Consider the following 20617-nt stretch of genomic DNA (forward strand, 5'->3'; position numbering starts at 1 on the left):
GTGTTACTTAGTTTGCTAATTAGCTGTAGTTTGTTTCAGTTAGTTGGTTTTCAGTTTTCTAGTTAGTTTGCTACAAAACTGACTGAAGAACAAAAACTGAAACAAACTTGAAAACTCACACAAAATTACTTGTCCTCGTTATTTAGTGTCAGTTTGCTAGTTAGTTTGGGTCTGAGCGTGTGTGTCTGTGCCCCCAGGCTGAGCCCAGTGTACCCGGGGGAGCCCGGCGCCCCGATCCGCACAGCCAAGGCAGAGAGGAGGGCGCAGGAGCGGCTGCGCATGCAGAGCCCGGAGCTGCAGCTGCTGGCTGCGCAGGATAAGGACCTGTCGCCCGCGGAGAAGCGCGCCCTGGAGGCCGAGAAGCGTGCCATGTGGAGGGCAGCACGGTACGCACCTGCGCACGCACTCGCATCACACACGGATGCTCTCCCATCACATGTACACATCACACGCATGCATACACACACGCACACACACACGCCCACGCATGCATACACACATCCCCACGCATGCACACACACACGCCCACGCATGCATACACACACACACACACATCACACACACACTAGGCTTGTAGTCTGTGACCTGTCCGTGCCCCCCCGGGTTCTCCCCCTTTCCCGCCCCCTTCACTCCAAGCCCCCCCGCCCCGCACCCACCGGGTTTTGTTACTGTCCTTAGGTGTTGTACTTCTGCCTTATCGTTGCTGTGCTGTAGGTGTTGTCAGCAGGGGTTCAGACGGGAAGTGTGGGATTGTTGTATTTCATTTATGATTATTATTATCAGTGACTAATTTTGGCAGCGCGTTAGGCTTTCGTCCAAGGCCATGTGATCAGCGTGACGCAGTAAAAGCCCCTGTTAGTACAGTGTTCCCCCCCAGCCAGGGGTCAGGGGCTGAGAGCTGCGTTGCTCTCCACAGTGTGGGGGGACAATCCGTGTGAACTCCTGTTGACCCCCCAGCCTTGCTCCCTTCCTTTGAGGCTGGATTTCCATTTCTGGTAGATGTTTGATGTTTGCATTTTATTTATTTCCTTTGGTACTTTTTACTTCCCATTTCAGTTAGTTTTCCTCTTCCTCTTTTCCCTCTCTTCTCTCTCTCTCCTCTGTCTCGTCTGTCTGTATATGTGTGTCGGTGTGTTGTCTCTGTCTGTCTGTCTGTCTGTCCATCCTGCCCTCTCCTCTGACACTGCGCTTGAACGTGCCCCCTTCTTCCTCCTCCACCTTCACCCCTACCTCCCTGTTCATCCCCACCTTCTCCTCCCTTTCTCCTCTTCTTCCTTCCCCCATCCTCACCCCACTTTCTCTTTCCTCCATCCTTCTCTCTCCCTCTTCCTCTATCATCTTTTCCACACCCTTTCCCTCCTCCTCCCATCCTCCTCCTCCTCCTCCTGCCCTCCCCCCCGCCTCGCAACACCCAGGCCTCGGGGGCTGGAGGACGATGTCAGGCAGTATGAGCAGGACTTGGCCAAAAGGCTGTACCAGTCTCGACAGAGGGCCTCGCTGGGCACTGCTGCCCCCGGCGGCCTGCCCGCCACCACCGGCCACCACAGGTCTGCCAGCTGGCCGGCATGGGCTCGGGGGGGCGGGGGTGGCATGGGGCGGAGGATGTGTGTGTTGGATGGAGTGGGGGTTAGGATTGTGAGTGCTGTGATGTCGTCGAGTGAGGGGTGTCCCTCTCTCTCTCTCCTGCTTCATCATGCCTGCCTCCCCCCTCTCTCACCCCCTCTCTCTCTCTCTCTCTCTCTCTCTCTCTCAGGATGAAGTCTCTGGAGCAGGATGCTTTGAAGGCCCAGATGGTGATCGCCAAGTCCAAGGAAGGCAAGAAGCGCGGCACTCTGGACCAGCTGACAGAGTCGCCCTCGCCCGCCCCCACGCCCTCGCCTACTCCCGTGGAAGGTTAGTATCACAGGACTCGACACATGACCTGCCCTCCTCTTCCCTCTTCCTCCTCCAGTCCTCTCCTCATTGTCTCTGATTTTAGTGTGACGTCCAGTTACTTCCCCTTCTCACTTCCAACGTTGTGTTTAATTCTCCGGGTCAGTTAGTCAGCAGAGAAAAGCTCGTCTTTGTTTTGCTTTGAGTCTATTTATTATTTTGCTGAGTGCAGTCTGTGTGTGGTGTGTGTGGTGTGTGTGGTGTGTGTGGTGTGTGTGGTGTGTGTGGTGTGTGTGGTGTGTGTGGTGTGTGTGGTGTGCTACTGTAGTCTCTCAAAAAGCTCGTGTGATGCTGAAAGTCGATGGTTGAAAAGCTCAGACGTGGGCAATCGGAGTCTAGGCAGCATCAATAGCAAAGCATCCTTACTATAAAACTACCGCCAACGGCACTTGACTCGCGTCTCCTGCTGACCACTGGAATTAAAGTGCGTCTCTCTCTCTGTTTGTAGACTACAACCCGAGAAGTGTGACATCACCGGGAAGACTGGTAAGGGGCCGCTCCCATCTCTCTGTGATGATGTCATAGCTCAGCCAGAGTGAGGGCAGTGTCCTAGGAAACAGGATGCTTAAGGTGTCTGGTTTTATCAGAAAAGGTTCCATTTATGTCAAGGCTGCCATTTTGGTTTGATAAGATTTGAGGAAAGCCCTCAGTGGCGTAGGAGTACGTTTGTATTGTCAATGTGCCTCCTGTTTCAGTGCAGACAGCCTGTGAAGAGTGTGTAGGATTGTAGACCCAGCGGCTGCCTGGCGACCCCCACACTGTATGTGAGAGAGAGGGGGTGACCGTGTCTCGGGTGTCCTACACAAACCTCGCCATCACCCCACCCCCCCCTCCTTTGCTGGCTCTCTGTCACAGCTGGAGCACTGACCCCCCCCAAGTCATGTCTGTCCTCACAGCTGGATCCTTTGCATGCCAGCCGGGTTTACATTCCCAGAGTCCCTGGGAGTGTAGCAACCACTCCACTCCCCCCCATCTACACACACACACACACACACACACACACCCCATCTACACATACATACCTACACACAGACAGACACACTCCCCCATCTACACACACACACCTACACACACTCACACACACACACACCCCATCTACACATACACTCACCTAAAGGATTATTAGGAACACCTGTTCAATTTCTCATTAATGCAATTATCTAATCAACCAATCACATGGCAGTTGCTTCAATGCATTTAGGGGTGTGGTCCTGGTCAAGACAATCTCCTGAACTCCAAACTGAATGTCTGAATGGGAAAGAAAGGTGATTTAAGCAATTTTGAGCGTGGCATGGTTGTTGGTGCCAGACGGGCCGGTCTGAGTATTTCACAATCTGCTCAGTTACTGGGATTTTCACGCACAACCATTTCTAGGGTTTACAAAGAATGGTGTGAAAAGGGAAAAACATCCAGTATGCGGCAGTCCTGTGGGCGAAAATGCCTTGTTGATGCTAGAGGTCAGAGGAGAATGGGCCGACTGATTCAAGCTGATAGAAGAGCAACTTTGACTGAAATAACCACTCGTTACAACCGAGGAGCAAAGCATTTGTGAAGCCACAACACGTACAGCCTTGAGGCGGATGGGCTACAACAGCAGAAGACCCCACCGGGTACCACTCATCTCCACTACAAATAGGAAAAAGAGGCTACAATTTGCACAAGCTCACCAAAATTGGACAGTTGAAGACTGGAAAAATGTTGCCTGGTCTGATGAGTCTCGATTTCTGTTGAGACATTCAGATGGTCGAGTCAGAATTTGGCGTAAACAGAATGAGAACATGGATCCATCATGCCTTGTTACCACTGTGCAGGCTGCTGGTGGTGGTGTAATGGTGTGGGGGATGTTTTCTTGGCACACTTTAGGCCCCTTAGTGCCAATTGGGCATCGTTTAAATGCCACGGCCTACCTGAGCATTGTTTCTGACCATGTCCATCCCTTTATGACCACCATGTACCCATCCTCTGATGGCTACTTCCAGCAGGATAATGCACCATGTCACAAAGGTCGAATCATTTCAAATTGGTTTCTTGAACATGACAATGAGTTCACTGTACTAAACTGGCCCCCACAGTCACCAGATCTCAACCCAATAGAGCATCTTTGGGATGTGGTGGAACGGGAGCTTCGTGCCCTGGATGTGCATCCCACAAATCTCCATCAACTGCAAGATGCTATCCTATCAATATGGGCCAACATTTCTAAAGAATGCTTTCAGCACCTTGTTGAATCAATGCCACGTAGAATTAAGGCAGTTCTGAAGGCGAAAGGGGGTCAAACACAGTATTAGTATGGTGTTCCTAATAATCCTTTAGGTGAGTGTACATACCTACACATAGACACAGACACACTCCCCCATCTACACACACCCCCCCCCATCTACACACACACACACCTACACACAGACACAGACACACACCCCCATCTACACACACACAGGTGTGTGCATGGGGTACAGTTGAGTGATGCTGTGTTACCCAGATATCCCATGAGTCTCTGCGGCAGTGTGCAGTGTACCCCGCCGGTCCAGGACAGGGGCGCACGCCTCCCACGGGCCGCTCCTCTCACTGCTCTCTCGCTGTCCCTTTCCAGTCCCTGTCGGAAAAGAAGTTTGACTACCGACAGTTCGCTGCAATTCCTGCTTCCAAACCTGTATACGACATCCAGGTATCACCTGCATGCCCAGCTCCCAGAGCTCAACACCTCCCCCCCACTCCTCTCCCTCCACCACCGCCCGCTCCATCCCCGTCCCGCCCAGGCCCTTGGCACTAACACCCACACGGGCCGGCGCTGGAGCCTCTGGCCGGAGGAGATTGGAGGAGGTCCAGCACTCACAGGGGGGGGAGCGTGGCTGTGATTAACGTGACGCTGAGGGGAAGCTCTTGCACACAGACACACACACACAGACTCACACACACAGACACTCACACACACTTTGATGTTCAGATGAGTTCAGTGCTTTATCCTCATGGCTGCTGTTGTAGTTGTCACAGTGTTGTTGGCAAAAGGAAATTCACACGATACATTAAAACCATTCGCCACATGGAGCTTTAAAAAGCCATTAAACAAACAGCCAGTACAGGCTAATCATATGTGTGTGCCGTTGTCAAGGCATGCGGCCACAGTTCCTGCCTGCAGGAATCCGGTGCCAGTGAAAGCCTCGTCTCGGACACATTTGATCCGCTGTAGCCTCTGAGAGACCAGCAAGCAAAGGGTTATTAGTGCCCAGTTTCACGCTGGCTCAGCTCATTACATACCACAGCGTTCAGTCCGAATCGAGCCCAGTGTGCTTTCTGAGCGTGCTCACTCGAGGCCACCCAGCAACTCAATGCCCGCGCCGATTGGCCAGTTTGAGGTTGGGGGGTTCCCAGTCTCCTCAGCTGAGGGACGACAGCCGCTGGTACCCCCTCGATTCGATCTCCTTTCCCAGAGCGCAGCGCTGAGTCGAAGCTCCCGGCCAACAATCATTCGGGACCAAAACAAAATTGCCGCCCTGCACCAGCTCTCCTCCGCCCAGAGTCCAACTCGACGAAAATAAACAAAATTGGATTTCCAAGACCTGTCCCTCCCACCCAGCAACGACCCCAGTGTTACTGATCTCACAACCCACCAAGCAGGGGCGCGCTGGGCCAGCCCCCTCCCGGAATGGATGGGCCCGTTAACCAATCGCCCTCCTCGTTTCCCCTGCCCCGTCCCTCCCCACCCCAGTGCCCCTGCCTGTCTCTGCATTAAAGAGACGGGCCTTCTTCCTGTCACTCTGTGGGGGGGTATTGAGAGATTGTGAGCAGGAACCGGTCTCCTTGTTTCTGCCGCCGCTGGATGGTCTGTGCAGCTGCCTGTCTGTCCGCCTGTGTCGGTCTGTGCTGAGCGTTGCTGTGCTGTGGGTGGGGAGTCTGCGCTGGAGAGAGGCTGCGTCTGTGTGTGTCCTCTCTGTGTAAAACTGTCCGTAACGAAGTGTCATTCCACCGGAGGAAAGGGCCACCAAACAGTGCTGCGCCCCCGCGCCTCCTTTAGACTGGCGGGACGAGAGGGGTTGGAGGTTGAGAGTGTATGTGCTGCAGCTGAGCAGGTGGAAGCCTGCGCTGTCGTCCTGTGGAAGAAATCTGCTGTGTCAATTGTGGCTTCGTTTTTGTGGTTTGTGTTTCCTGCCTGTGCGAGTGCGGCCCGGGGAGCGAGCAGCAGCCTGTGGGGGCCCCCTGTGTGAACTGGGGAGGCCTTCTGTTTTGGTGGCTCTTGGACGGGGGGGAATGACCGTGTGTTGCGTGTCTATATCCGTGTCCCAGTAACAACGTGCTCTGCCCTCTCCGCCCTGCCTGGGCCGCTGTTTATCCCCAGACGGGACGTCCCAGCGGCCGGCGAGGCTGCAACGTGGGGGGGCAGTGGCCGCAGTGCTGATGAGTCTGGGCTGGGTTTGTGTTGGGTTGATGGGGGGGAAACTCCAGATTAACACCTGCATGAACGTCAGAGGCGGGAAGGGGGGGGGGGGTTCCTGTTACTGCTTCCTTGTCCCTGTGCGAACGGCATCCTGCTGCTCTGTGACTCTGTGTGCACGTGTCCGTGCGCTCGTGGTTGCATGTGTGTGTGAGTGCGTTACAGAGGGGACCCCACCGTGTGCGCTGCACCCCTTCCGGCCTCTGTGCTGGCATCCCGTCCATCGCCTGGGTGTCTGTGCATGGGGGGTGGGGGGGCAGAATGATACCGTACAGGACCTGTTGACCCCAAGCCCTCTCCAACACACGGCACCGGGGGAGTGGCATCCTGAGCCAGACCGAGCAGGGGATGTCCACAGGTCCCTCAGCTCCTCGGTCACAGGGCCGGCCTCTGTAGGACACAGCTGTCCCCAGCGTCACAAACTCCCCAGCCTTCCACCCCTGTGTAATACTGACCGAGAGCATCGTCTCACGTGTTTTTTACGTTGTGTGTTTTCATTTTGCCCTGTAGTTTTCAGATCCAGTTTCTTTCATGTCATACAATAGTTAACAGTGTGTGAACAACCAAACCAAACAGGCCGACAGGCACATCAGACGCCGCTGTGGGCGTGTCCTCGGCTCTGCCCCGTCCCTCAGTGTTGGTTCAGTGTCTCGGTGGATGTGGAGAGGGTTTTCCCCGGGTGAGGCGGTGTCCTGCTGTTCCCTCCTTTCCTCTCCCCCGTCCTCACACTTCCTCCTTCTCTTGCAGTCTCCGGACGTGGCTGAGGAGCTCCAGTTCATAGACGACGGCTCGGCCAGTCCAGGTGAGATTTATTCCTTTTTTTACTTTGACTCTCAGTCGCACTAGTGGTTTAATAGAAGGCGCACTGTTGTCTGAGCGCTCATCTGTGGGTGTACTGGGGTGAAGTTTGGGTTTGACGAGCCGGGGACACAGAGCACCAGGGCAGGGGACTCTCATACCTCCTCCTCTGACCTGCGCTTCGTTGTTCCCTGATTCAGGTTTCCTGGAATAAGCGCCTGTGACTTTGTGGTAGGATTTGACTGTGTGTCTGTGCTGCCGCCGCCGCCACTGCTGACAATAATAATATTAATAATGGTGTTGATGATGACTACACTACACCCTCTCTCTGTCTCTCTCTGCTGCTGCAGGCTTGATGGCCGGGTTTGTGTGTGTGTGGGGGGAGGGTGCCGTTTTTCTTTTTTAACATCTTTAAATGATATTTGTTTTATCGTCTGTTGGGATCTACTAACCAAATCTTCCCAGAACATGTCACATGTCACGCCAGCCCCCTTGCGTCTCACTGCGATTGCCCCTCCGCTCTTACCATTGAGCAGCGGTGTCTGTGTCTATCTTTCTGTCTCTTTCTCTGTGTGTCTCTGTCTCTGTCTCTTGGCTCTGTGTGTGTGTTACTGCGTGTTTATCTGTGCGTGTGTGTCAGTGTGTGCGTGTCTGTGGGTTACTGCATGTTTATCTGTGCGTGTGTGTGTGTGTGCGTGTGTCTGTGGGTTACTGCATGTTTATCTGTGCGTGTGTGTGCGTGTGTCTGTGGGTTACTGCATGTTTATCTGTGTGTGTGTGTGTGTGTGTGTGTGTGTGTGTTACTGCGTGTTTACAGGGTGGGGGTACAGTGTCTCCACACAAAACTGGGCAGCTTCGTCTCTCTCTCTCTCTCTCTCTCTGTGTGCGTGTGCGTACGTGTTGCTCTGCTGGGCTCTACTAATAAAGGATCTCAGATCCATTGCTTGTGCCCCCCCCACCCCTCTCCTCTCAGCCCCAGTCAGCTCCGTGTTCAGAGCACTACAGTCCTGTGCCAAAAGCATCGTGGTTAACTTGCATATGTGTCCAGTCAGCCATACAGCACCTCTGTAAACCGTGTGAATTGTGCAGAACTGTACGTCTCTGTACATGTTAAAATATGTAAATATGCACAGCTATTGCCATGTTCTGGACCCAGGCTGGTCCTGCTGGCTGGCAGGTGTGCTGGTTGGTGCCCTTCTGTGCAGTGTGTCTGTAAACCAGCGTGGCGTATCTGCTTCCCTGCTGCCATGTGCACTGACTCTGTCTCTCGTCCCTCCTCCCCCAACTCTCCCTCTCCCTCACAGCGCCCCCTGCAGATCTGGAGGCCGAAGGGCACGTCCCCCTCCCCACCACCTCCACGCTGGAGGAGATGGCGCTCTACAGCAACAAGAGGAAACTGCGGCACGGCCGGCGCAGCCTGGAGACCGCGGTGCCCACGTAACGCCTGCGTGGGGGACATGGATCAGACACACGCATGCACGCACACACGCACACACACGGCAAAACCTTCAACAGATATCAGTGGTGTGAGGGAGGGGGGCTCGCTTTTCTATATTAGACCACAGAATCCATTATTGTTGTTATTATTATTATTATTATTAATCATTTCTTTTTCAGTTTGCGTTTTAGAAGCTGAATTATTTTAAACGGTGACTAATTACATTTTTGTGTTTTCTGTTTGTTGTTTTGCAGGGGGGGGGTGTTTCCCCTCCTCTCTCTCTCGCCTCTTCTTTGATTTGCTTTTCATTAAAAAATTTCACGATTTTAATATGCTGTGGAGAAAGAAAGAATGAAAGAAAACAAGTGGAGACGCACACGATAGCTGTGTTACTAACTCTGTAAATCTTTTTAAATATTATTTCCGGGGGGGTTCTGTTGAATCGATTGTAATATTGCAGGGTTGTTTTCTCGTGGGGTGGGCTGGGGTGGGGCATTGGGGTTGGGGTTGGGGGGGGGGGGACAGTGTAAATATCCAAAGGGCTCAGACAGCCTGTAGGTAAGGGGGGGGGCAAGATAACCTGCTGCCTTCACTGCCCAGACGTCTCTGTCTTTCAAACACTACACTGCTCTCAGTCAGGGCCGTGTCCTGAAATGCCATTTTTAAATCATTTTAAAGTAATTTATTGTTTTAGCTGCTTTTTCTCTTTCGTGTCTCATTTTACATGTCGTTGATCAGAAGCGGTGCAGCGAGACGCCATCTGCATTCTGAAAAACACAAAATCAGTCGAATTGATCGATCAATATGTCGTTAAAGAATCACACACAGGAAGGAAGGCAGGGCTGTTCAGAGTTCAAAGCCATCAAGGTGGTGACTTAATTAGTTAATTGAGCCAATTATTCAATTAACGGAGAACCTTGCCCGGGTCTCTCACATGCGTAGTTTACAGAGAGCTGTGTATAAGCCCTGGACATGACCCGTTCTGATCCAAGGTGTGTTTTGGAATATCTGATCATTTAGAAGAAAAAAAAAAAAACTAAAACCCTTCCAAGATCAGGGTCCACTTCATTAATTAATTAGGTGTCGTGCTTAATTGAACAGATTGGTTCCGTTCCTAGGGTGCGGAAACGAAGCGCCTGTCCACCCCAGGCCTGAGCAGAGTGGGAGGTTTAAATCAATGAACAGAGAATGTCATTCTGGGCCCACGGTGTGGTCTGGGGTCCTCAGAGCCGCTGCTGTTCTGTAATGCGATCCAGAGCCGCTGGGGGGGTCAGGGTCTACTGAATTAGCTTCAATAGAAAACATATGAAGAATTGAATGATCCATAAATGTTTAGAGAGACGACACAAGAGTAACGGTCGTGTGATTTTTGATCTGTTAGGACGGGGGTGTAGTAGTAGGGTGGACAGAAGTGGACTTCGAGAGTCCTCCCCGGTCCGGTGCTGGGGAGGACTGGCCACTCGAGTCACAGGCGAGAAGAACACGCACATGCACACGCACACACACACCAGGGCAAATGCAGCTGCGACAACACTGACCCTCTGACCAGTGTAGGGGAGAGAGGAGACGCCGGGCTTCAGCCGCCGTGTCTAAACTATAGTTTTGATGTGGTAGTTTTAAGCAGCAGAAGAGAGGAGGGGTGTTGTGATGGTCGCACTGTGTCTGGGCGTGGGGGGCTCTGGCCGGTGAAGGTGGCAGGAGTCTAGTGTTGAATCTGAAGCCACTGACCCTCTGGGACGTGTGAATACTGTACAGATCACTGAGCAGAACCGGCCCGGCCCGGCCCCCCGAGACACGGGCAGAGGCTTCGGCTGCTTTGGGTTTTTTGTAGAGACTTGCTGGCTTTAGACATAAGAATGAATCCATAAATAAGTGGCATAAATAATTAAAATCAGTTTTTCTTTTTCTAAATCTGCTGTCAATCAGACTTTGTTGGTTCTGGGGATGGGGGGGCAAAAACCATAGAAAATCTAAACTTTTGGATGAACTCAAGTTAACTTTATTTTCTTGCTAACTGAAATTCAGTTTGGATCATAACAATCTGTGAATTGATTTTTCTGTCGGTTTGATTCTTTTTTTAAACTTTATTAGGTTACAGTCTTTTTGTTTTGGGGCGGGGGGGGGTTCTGGCACTGGGAGATTCACTACATTTTTACACAAAGCGATTACATTTGTTTTCTCTCTTTTCTCTGGAATCTCTTGGGGGGCTTTTTCCAATGCGGAGGTGGGGCTGGCGTGTCAGGGGCGGGGGGGGCGGGAGTGATAGCTCATCCAAGACTGTAAACTAGTGAATTTGTACAACCAAAGAAGTCTATTTTGTGGTTCAGGAATAATAAAGTTTACTTTTCATTTTACAAACTGATCTTCCCCGCCCCTGACACGCCAGCCCCACCTCGCATTGGAAAAAGCCCCCCAAGAGATTCAGAGAAAAGAGAGAAACAAATGTAATCGCTTTGTGTAAAATGTAGTGAATCTCCAGTGCCAGAACCCCCCCCCGCCCAAAACAAAAGACTGTAACCTAATAAAGTTTAAAAAAAAGAATCAACCGACAGAAAAATCAATTCACAGATTGTTATGATCCAACTGATTTCAGTAGCAAGAAATAAAGTTAAAAATGATTTTCTATGGTTTTTGCCCCCCCATCCCCAGAACCAACAAAGTCTGATTGACAGCAGATTTAGAAAAGAAAACTGATTTTAATTATTTAGCCACTTATTTATGGATTCATTCTTATGTCTAAAGCCAGCAAGTCTCTGGGGCCTGGGCCGCCGCTCGGACGTAGGTGCTCTGGAGGGGAGAGCACAGCGTTAGTGAGTGTCAGTGTACTGTGGATGTGTGTCACGTGCCCTGCGGGGCCCTCGCTCACCCGCTGCTGGGCCCTCAGCTGTGCGTTGTGGAAGGACACGGCTCCGGGGCTGCTGGCCAGTAAGCGGGCGCGGAGGTGCTCAAATCGGACCTGTTCGTCCTCGTCCTGCCGGGGAGCAACACACCCGTGTGGAGTTAATTAAGCACCTGGGGCCAGTTGCATAAACATCGACTAAGTCTTTGTCTAAATATGATAATAAGTCCTACTAACGATAGACACTCAATTAAGACTGGACTGGTCTTCCTCAGTCAATCACGCAAGGCATTCTAAGACGCCTGAAGAAAAAAACACATGGCGGACACTTCTCTAAAACAGCGATTAACTCCCAGTTCACTGACAATCTCTGCCAGTTATTGAAAAATAATGCAGAGAAATGTATAATTTGGGCGCCAGTTTCGGAAACTTTCACCGACGCATTCAAACACAAGGCATGGGATAAAATTAAAACAAAGTCAACATCGTCGAGCCGCTGTGACTGCGCTCTGGAAAAGACTGGAGAAACTAGGAAATAATATTCTAATTTAAGAGGAAACATCCACGTATTAAACGTATTATAATTATTAAGATTTATTTGTTTGCCAGGCGCCCTTATCCGGGGGTCGACTTACAGGATACAATAGCAACACAAAAGTGCTCAGTACAGCACAACATTACTAATCGGTCATAATACAGATTACAGTTTGACGTGACAGAAGTGCGGGTGAAATGTACAGGGGGTTGAAGTGTGTGGGGAGGGCCGTGGGCGGGACGGTGGGTGTGGGCACGGAGGCTCCGCCGGCCCGTCGGCATCAGTGACTGTCGCTGTGCTCAGGCCAGCGCTTTCAATGGAAAGACGGACTTCAGTTCAGTCAGCCTGGGGGGAGGAAGCAAACTTTTCATGCTGTCTTAACCGTTCTAATATAGTATGCAGCCGGCCCCAGGGCCAGTGAAGGGCTCTGTCATGTGACTTCAATTCCGTTACGTGAACAGAACGAGGGGGAGGAAAACAAGGGCACAGCGGAGGGGGGGTGATCTGAATTGATAGAGGGTGGAGGAGAGAGAGAGTGAAGGAGGGGGGGTGGGTAGCAGGACTCACCAGAGCCAGGGCCTTGCTGAGGGGAATCAGGCCGGGGCGGATGGGCCCCCCAGCTCCCAGAATGCCCAGTACCTCCCCTGGGATCAGGAAGGACTCCTTGTACCAGCTCTCAAACTCTGTCGGCACAGACGGACAGCATGGACTTATTACAGGGGCGGGGGCGATGAATTAAGGAAATAGGACCCCGTGATCACAGGGTGGGCTGGTTATACCTGACTCTTATTTTTGTAATGGAACAAGACTATTCACAGAGTAGCACAGGCCACGGGGCGTAGATGGCTCTAACATGCTGGACGTGTTACCGGTCAGCAGTCTGCTCCGGCACTGGCCCACCAGGCGCTGGCAGTACTGCTCCTCGGCCCGGGTGGCCCTGAGGTCCTGGAGCAGCGCCCGGTACCGAGCCTTGCCCTCGCCCAGCCGCTGCAGCTCCGCCAGCTCCCCTTCCTCCAGCACCCGCTCCCCCTCCGGGCTCACAAACTCCCCTGACGCATGGAGAGAGGGAGAAGGATTGCTACACAGTGAGTGGGGCAGAGACAGACAGGGATCGATACGCACGGAGAGAGACGGACACGGGGGGAGAACTACAACACAGATGAACCAGGAAACAAATGTGGTGCAGTATAAAGCACAGCCTGACGGTTGGATTGATTGATGACCAGTTCACTGGCTGGCAGACTGCCGCAGAGCTCACCCTGCCCCTGCCTGCTGTCCCTCCAGCCCCTCAGTGCCGCCGCGGCCCGGTCGATGTCCGCCTTGGCCTGGTTGACGGCATCGCTCAGCTCCTGCAGCCGCCGGTGCCGCTGCACCAGGATGGCCTTGTTCTCCTTCAGGATGCGGTTTATCTCGCTCCCTTGCTCCGCCTTGAACTGCTCAAACGCCTCTGCCGGAGGAGGGGGGGAACTGCAGAGAGGGAGAGAGAAAATAAACTTAATTGAACAAAGAACAGAACCACAACAACACGATCAGTGCGGGGAGCTGTATGTGTAGTTCAGTGTGTCAGTGTGGATTGACAGGCGAGCTGTGAGGACAGGGGGGTCTCACTCTGGGCTGCCAGGCTGGTCGGGGGGGGGGCTCTGTGCGTCCGGCTCCTCCAGGCCGGGCGGCTCCGGCTCCTGGCTCTGCAGTTCCTTCAGGGACACTTTCAGGGGCTTCAGGTGGGACAGGGAGCCCCTCTCCCCATCTTTCCCTGGCACCGGGCTCCCAGGAGCCTCCCTCCGCACAGGGCTGCAGCCGACAGGGGCCAGGGGGGATTGGTGGATCGGAAGCGGAAGGTGAAAGCGGTTAAGAAATCATTCATAATATCGTATTCTTTATGTACAGAGCATTTCTCAGTGCTTTAAACACAGGATTGAAAACTCAATAAAACATCCAATAAGAACAGTACTAATATTAATTCCATAATGATGTAAGGTTTTTTGTTTGAGTGATGGCTTGAGCTCAACACCCTGAGCCTCGGCCTCGCCGCCCCCCTGCCCACCTGCTCTCCTCCTTGTTGCTTCTCCGGGGTTTCGCCCTGTGGGGGGAGGGGGCGATCCCCACCCCGAACCCACAGCCATCCACCTCTCCCACCTGCTCCTCCACCGGGTCTCTCTAAAACACACGCACACGCATGAACAGATATAAACGCACGCGTGCAAATATTCCCGAACCCCGCACACCCCCAGCCCCCACACCCGCCCTACCCTGGCTGACGCAGACCCCTGGGCGCTCCGCCTCCGCTCCTGCAGGGTGAACCTCTGGCGCAGTCGGGCCTCCAGCTGCTGCTCCTGCTGCCTGGAACACACAACGCCGCGTCACGCCCAGCGGGTGAGGGGACGATGCGTCGCCTACAGTCTTCTACAAATGTTGGTTTGGTCAGCCTGTGTGCGGTTGTAAGTGTGTGTGTGTGTGTATTGATACATAGAGGCCAGTCACCCAGGGACCACGGGCTACTCACTGCAGGATCAGCTTAAACTGGGCGAACACCTCCTGGATCTGCCTGACGTTCACAATCTGCAACCACAGGGCACAACATGCCCACACGGGGTCAATTAACACGTCAATTAAGGAGTTCAATGATCTATTCATTAACAGCTCAGGAGGAATAAAAGCGCTTCCCCCCCGGCCTCTCTACACAGGACAGGTGATGTCCGCGTCGCCCTCACCTGGATCTCGTCCGCCGCTCCCTCCAGGTACTGCCTCACCTGCCTCCGGATCTCAGCGACGTGGGTCTCCGTCAGGGCCTCGTAGGACACCCCCCGCCGGTTGGCCTGTCCCCGGGACACGAGGAGACCAAGCCGAGACACAGGGTTAGTGCTGCGCCAAACCATCGCGCCGTTATTCATATTATCGATTCCTTTATTCAATAACTTCCTGGCAGACGCTGTCACCCAGGACATCAATAAATAGACCTGGACTGGGCCTAGCAGCCACGGCCGTAGACAAGCAATTCTCAATTCTCCCAGTAATTGATTGGTACCGATCAATTAATTTTACTGACATTCACTAAGTCAGGTTAACAGGGGACACTGGCAGACAATCCGAGTCTCAGCACGTCCTACAGTCCGTGGATTCGGGTCACATGACACCACATGCACTGAAGTATTTTTTAAGATGCTTGGCTGTGGACAGGAGTCCTCTCTCCAGGGACTCATAGCCTGCTCTGGACAGACACACAGCCCCCATATGGGGGCTGCTCTGAGATCTCACCAGCGTGTCGTGGATGGACAGCTCCTGTCTCAGCAGCTGGATCTCCTTCTCCAGCCTCTTCACCTGCAGCTGCGGACACAGAGAGGCCGGCGGGTCAGTGACCACTGGCCTGCAGGGGGTGCTGTGTCTCTCTCTCTCTCGCTCCAACAGGAGCTCCCAGTTACTCATTTAAATTATTTTCACCCAGAATACCCAGAAGACACCAGGGCACCTGGACTGGAGTCGGACCCCCCTGTTTAACCCTGTGCCATATATTTGTGACTCATCTGCCTTATCCCCAGGAGGTGCAACCCACCCCCCCCAGTCCTCACCACGGGGTCCACATGCTCATTCACGGCCGGGTCGGTCCGCACACACTTCATCCTGCCAGCGAAGCGCAGAGTGGACAACTGCAAGACACCAGGGGCGAGACTGAGCAGACACGCCACAGCAGGGCAACTCAGACAGCCCACTGCGCTATCCCGCCCCACGACGGAGGAGACGAGAAAAAGGAGGAGGAGGAGCCAGAGAAGGGTAAGAAGAGGAGGAGGAGTTTGAGTCACTCTACTCTGTACCAGATGGTTTTCTGTCCTGCTCTCCTCCATGTGCGGCGCTCTGTAGCCGCCTGATGCGATGGGCACTATACTGAACATCTCAACTGAACCTGTTCACCCTGGAACAGAGGAGACTACGTGGGGCCTTGATCCAAGTCTCCAAAATCATGAAAGGCATCGACCACATCAAACCAGAGGAGCTTTTCCAGATCAGCAGGGACACGCGCACCCGGGGACACAAATGGAAATTGGGCTTCAAGGCATTCAAGACAGAAAACAGGAGACACTTCTTCACACAGAGAGGCGTCACAATCTGAACAAACTCCCCAGCGATGTGGCTGAAGAGACAATTTGGGAACATTCAGAAACAGACTGGATAGGATCCTTGATCACTTAGTTATTAATGGACACCAACCGAGCACGATGGGGCGAATGACCGCCTCTCATTTGTAAACTTTCTTATGTTCTTATGAAGTGGATCCCACGGGGCCACAGCTGTAAAATTACTTTGAGGTACATGGATGTCAAATGAAAACTGCCCTCCTTGTGAGACGCATGCTGGCTGCGTGTGGACGGACGGACGGACTCACGGTCTCCTCGATCTGGGCCGCCTCCCCGTAGATGTTGGCCACCAGCACGGTGTTGCAGTTGCCCCCTGCAGAGACACAGAAGCACAGGACAGCGGGGGGGGGCTTACAACAGTGCCAAAGCTACATCAGAGCTGCCCTGAACCAGTGGCCCTCAGCCCTGTACCTGGGGCCCCACTGTCCTGCTGGACCCAGCTGAGCTCCCAGGGACACAACTGAACTTGAGTGAGTGTGTGAAAGTACATGTGTGTGGGAACATGAGTCCATGTGTACGTCTATGTGTGTGTTGCATATTTATTTGTGTGTGAGTGAGTGAGTGTGCGAGTGTGAGTGAGTGTGAGTCAGTGTGTGCTCACCCAGCGAGTCCTTCAGCGTGTGCGTCAGTTTGCTCTGGCGGAAGGGCACATGGTCACGTCGACGGTCGGCAAGCGCCAGCACGGCCTGCTCCAAGAACGACAGGGACTTGTTGATGTACGTGGCCTCCCTCAGCACCAGGCCCTCCGACTGAGAGAGTGAGAGAGAGAGAGAGAGTGAGGGAGATGGAGGGAGAGGGAGGGAGGGAGGGAAAACACAATGACCTCAGCTGCACACACAGAGAGAGCGACAGAGACACAAGCAGGGTGTGGGGACTCACGCCAGTCTTTCCCAGCCTCTCAGAGCCAGCCAGGTCCACCAGGTTCAGCTTAGAGGTGACATATTTGGCATCAGACAGAGTCCGTGAGCGAGACTGCAGACACACAACAACAACATCAATAACAACACCACCACCACGCCCTGAGGGAGGGACTGTATTTATCAAGGCTTTCATGAACCACAATTGTCCATTAATAAACATCTAAAACACACAGGACATGTCTAAAATATTGTATTCTGTAATCCATACCTGCTGTATAGTAATCTGTGGTTGAAATTACCACCATATAGAAATGATTGTATGGATTACAGACTCAGATGTATTTTAAGTTTTTAATATAGACAACAAAATGGGGGAGAAATGAATACACATGGAAAATCTAAAGATCAAACGTCATCTGCCCTATACTAACAACATGTGTGTGTTCCATATGGGTTCACCCGGCAGGGGACTGATGAGGATGATGGAGATGATGACGAAGACTAAGAATAGAACTTCACTGCACATTAATTGAAGCCACTGGCCTCAGGTCTCAGGCCACGAGGCCGTGTGGGGGTGAGAAGACCGTCCGAGGGGGACACGGTCGGCTGCTGGGGACTACAGGGGCCCCACCTCAATGTGGACGGTCAGGATGCAGTGGGAGCGGGAGGAGCTCCTGTTCAGGGAGTGGGCGGCGATGGTGCGGTTCATCTCCCCCTGCAGGAGAGACCACACAGCGGGGTCAGAGAGGACTGGGGTCAGTGAGGACAGTGGGGTCATGGAGGTCAGAGAGGAGAGCGGGGTCAGAGAGGACAGCGAGAACCGCAGTGCCCCCTGGCACACTCCTCCTCGCCTGTCCTCGGCTGTCTTCGTCTGTCTCCGTCCCTCACCTCGAACAGCAGGTCCAGCGCCTCCTCCTCGGTGTGCGTGAGGTGCACAGACAGCCCCCGCACGTGCACGCCACCCCCGCCCTCGTCCACCACGGCCAGGGAGCCGCCCGTCCCCGGGGACAGCAGGTCCTGCAGCGTCTCGTTGTAGATCTCCAGGAAGGACAGCCGCACGGTGACCGCATGATCCGCCCGGCGCTCCACCTCCTGGAACACCTGTGCGGGGGAGGGGGTGGCAGTGAGTGGAGTGGCGTGGAGTGGAGTGGACTCCGTGTCATACAGCAGTGGGCAGGCAGGGTACCTCCTGCAGCGCGCGGGGGATGATCCCTCTCTGCCTGTAGCTCTCAGTGGCTCCGGTCATGGTGTACGTCTTCCCAGCGCCCGTCTGCCCAAAACACATCACTGTGCCTGAAACGACAAAACACCTTTCTTGCTCTTACTGGATCTGATACATCGGCTGCTGTGAGATAATAATACTGTTTTATTGGTGTAAGTATTTTACATTTCAATAATAAAAACAATCAATACAAATTGTAATACTTGTGATTTAAAATTTTTAAAAATCAATTCGTAAAATCACTTAAAATTTGTAAAATCTTAGTGATTAACGTAAGCAAAATACTGAACTTCAAATAAACAAGTGCACAAAACAGTAAAACAAATTAGTGATTAAAGCAAAAACTGCAAACCAACAAAAAGGTCAAATACATTGAAAATAACTGAAAATGCACCGGACAAATCAAAAAACAATTAAAATGATAAAAATAAAAAACAAACCAAAACGGTCCGATGCATTTAAAATTAATTATTTGACAAAAAAATTGAACAAAACTAACCAAAAAAACCCATAATAATAATAATAATGTTCATAATAATAATGATGATTATAATCCAGGCCTGACCGTTGTACCCGTCCAGGGCCCCCAGCACCACGCTCCTGGCGGCGGCCGCGTACACCTCGTCCTGGGAGGCATTGTGGAGGATGCCGTCCAGCCGGAAGGTCCAGTCGCACTGCTGGTTATTCACCACGGCCTTCCTGGAGTCGCGGCGCGCTCGCAGGGATATGGTCTGAGAGAGGGGCGGGAGAGGAAAGGATTATGAGTGACAGAGAAAGAGCGAGAGGGAGGGGAGAGAGGTTTGTTGATCTACATTTTGGGAATCAGGATAGCACTCACTAAAATGTGACATTCATTCCTACACGACTCAATCAACACACGGGCCTGTGTCTCTATCGTGGAACATCACGGGGGAGAGGGGGAGAGAGACGACCCACCGCACGCCTCAGTCACTGGATGAAAACCTCTGATCCAGAGTTGTACCCGTACCGGAGGGCCAGGGCAGTTACCTTGCCATCGGGTGAGAACTCGATGAGCTCCTGGGCGAAGCTGGCGGTAGGCCGGGTGCGTACGAACACGTTCACACAGCTGCTGCCACTCATCCCTGGCAGTGAGAGGGAGAGGGAGGGGAGGAGGACAGGGAGGGAGAGAGAGAGAGAGAGAGAGAGAGAGAGGAAGTGTAGGAGGAGGAGAAGGGGAGGGGAGGGGAGGGACAGATCAGTATTCATGAGAAATGTGTACATTAATCAGAATTTATGCACATTACTCAAAACGGACAGAGTTATTATTATTGATCATACAGTGGGTAGTTAAGCAGTTTTTACACCATAACCGCTATATAATATACAAATATGCGCCCAATAAGGTGTCTCCGGCCACACTGACCGGCTGTCACACGGATTGCTCCTGTAGGATATTGTCATATTATAATATGGCCATGATGTAAAATTAATTTATTTAATTAATGTCCGCTGTATGATCGATAATAATACCTACAGGCTACCTATAATAACTTACATAGTATCATGACAATTAACATATCTGCTATTATACTACTAATCACTTTCTCTTTGGCAGTGAGGACATCAGCCGGGCTGGACTCACCTGTCCGGGCTGGAGACGCGGCGGATCCGGAGTCAAAGCGCCGGAGAAAAGCCACTGTGTACACCGGCGCCATGGCAACTGCGCTCCCGGCGTCGCGCACGAGTGACGTCACATCCGTACGGAAGAGCGGCGACACAGGGAGTACGGCAGCGGCTCCCCTGGTTATCGCCACCCTGTTTCACACACAAGCATGCACTTATACACGTTCATCTGCAAGCACACGGAAGCCACGTCTTTTAGGACTGATGTATGTTCTCCTATAACAATCTTCCTATAGGAGTTTTTGTTTTTCTCTGCTCCGTGCATAATGGTTTATTGTATTGTTGTCTGTTTATCAATCTGTAAATCAATCTCAGCGGCTACCCTGCGAAGGGCGCTATACAACATAAACGTTGAACATGTCTTGCTATGTTGTACTGAATCTGGCTGCAGTGTACACATGATTGCATGCATGCGTCCTTGTCACAGCCTCTGCGCCGCTGCAGCAGGGCCGCTCGGTGAGCTGCTGTGTGGGGGTCAGCCGGGCAGGAGCCTGTGCGACCAGTGGTTCTGGGTCATTCATGACTGGGCCGGCGTCTGGTTCTGCAATGTAACTGGCCACTGGGCTGCTCTGGACCCCGGGAGCTCCTCTGGCTGTCCACGAGCAGGGTGGGGGACCCTGCGGGGCCACAGTATTTCACCACAGTACTGCTCAAATGCGCTTCAATGCCCTCTACAAATACAGAGAAATAAAACAAAACAGAGCGACAGTGTTCATTTCCAGGAAACACTCGACGGAGCCCTGGCATACATTCACTCGTACACAAAAACACAAAGTAAATGGTGCAATAT

The 20617-nt window shown here is 52.6% G+C and overlaps 2 protein-coding genes across 11 annotated transcripts in view; one reads left to right on the top strand and one right to left on the bottom strand.

Moving 5' to 3' along the window:
• Positions 1-9098, top strand: part of scrib (scribble planar cell polarity protein) — a gene marked incomplete at its 5' end in the record, with an annotated part of 47189 nt that extends 38091 nt beyond the window's left edge. For 6 of the 10 annotated variants that reach the window (XM_066716173.1, XM_066716174.1, XM_066716175.1 and 3 more), the window contains 7 exon segments: positions 198-386; positions 1416-1547; positions 1754-1893; positions 2381-2418; positions 4523-4597; positions 7109-7163; positions 8464-9098. In XM_066716173.1, coding sequence (XP_066572270.1) covers positions 198-386; positions 1416-1547; positions 1754-1893; positions 2381-2418; positions 4523-4597; positions 7109-7163; positions 8464-8600 — 766 coding nt within the window. 10 annotated transcript variants of the gene reach the window in all.
• A 3836-nt stretch (positions 9099-12934) lies between these two features.
• Positions 12935-20615, bottom strand: kif9 (kinesin family member 9). Its single transcript, XM_066716184.1, has 17 exons — positions 19787-20615; positions 19192-19286; positions 18749-18914; positions 18148-18254; positions 17850-18062; positions 17593-17676; positions 16981-17073; positions 16703-16850; positions 16350-16414; positions 15538-15615; positions 15227-15295; positions 14683-14787; positions 14475-14530; positions 14221-14311; positions 14016-14128; positions 13580-13762; positions 12935-13438 (listed from the first exon to the last, which is right to left on the bottom strand). Exons 1-17 carry the CDS (start codon positions 19857-19859, stop codon positions 13120-13122), a joined length of 2058 nt encoding a protein of 685 aa, XP_066572281.1. The 5' UTR covers positions 19860-20615; the 3' UTR covers positions 12935-13119.
• Between the last annotated feature and the right edge of the window lie 2 nt (positions 20616-20617).

Source organism: Amia ocellicauda, chromosome 2 (genome assembly GCF_036373705.1).
Source record: "Amia ocellicauda isolate fAmiCal2 chromosome 2, fAmiCal2.hap1, whole genome shotgun sequence".
In the NCBI taxonomy this organism is placed as follows: Eukaryota; Metazoa; Chordata; class Actinopteri; order Amiiformes; family Amiidae; genus Amia; species Amia ocellicauda.

Bases quoted from the DNA above. Each gene is read 5' to 3' on its own strand.
- kif9 (XM_066716184.1), bottom strand. From the start codon at position 19,859: ATGGCGCCGGTGTACACAGTGGCTTTTCTCCGGCGCTTTGACTCCGGA. The intron at 17,677-17,849 runs GTGAGGGACGGA...TCTCTCCTGCAG, and splicing joins CGCTGGACCTGCTGTTCGAG to GGGGAGATGAACCGCACCAT. The intron at 16,851-16,980 runs GTGAGTCCCCAC...TCACTCTCTCAG, and splicing joins AGAGGCTGGGAAAGACTGGC to TCGGAGGGCCTGGTGCTGAG.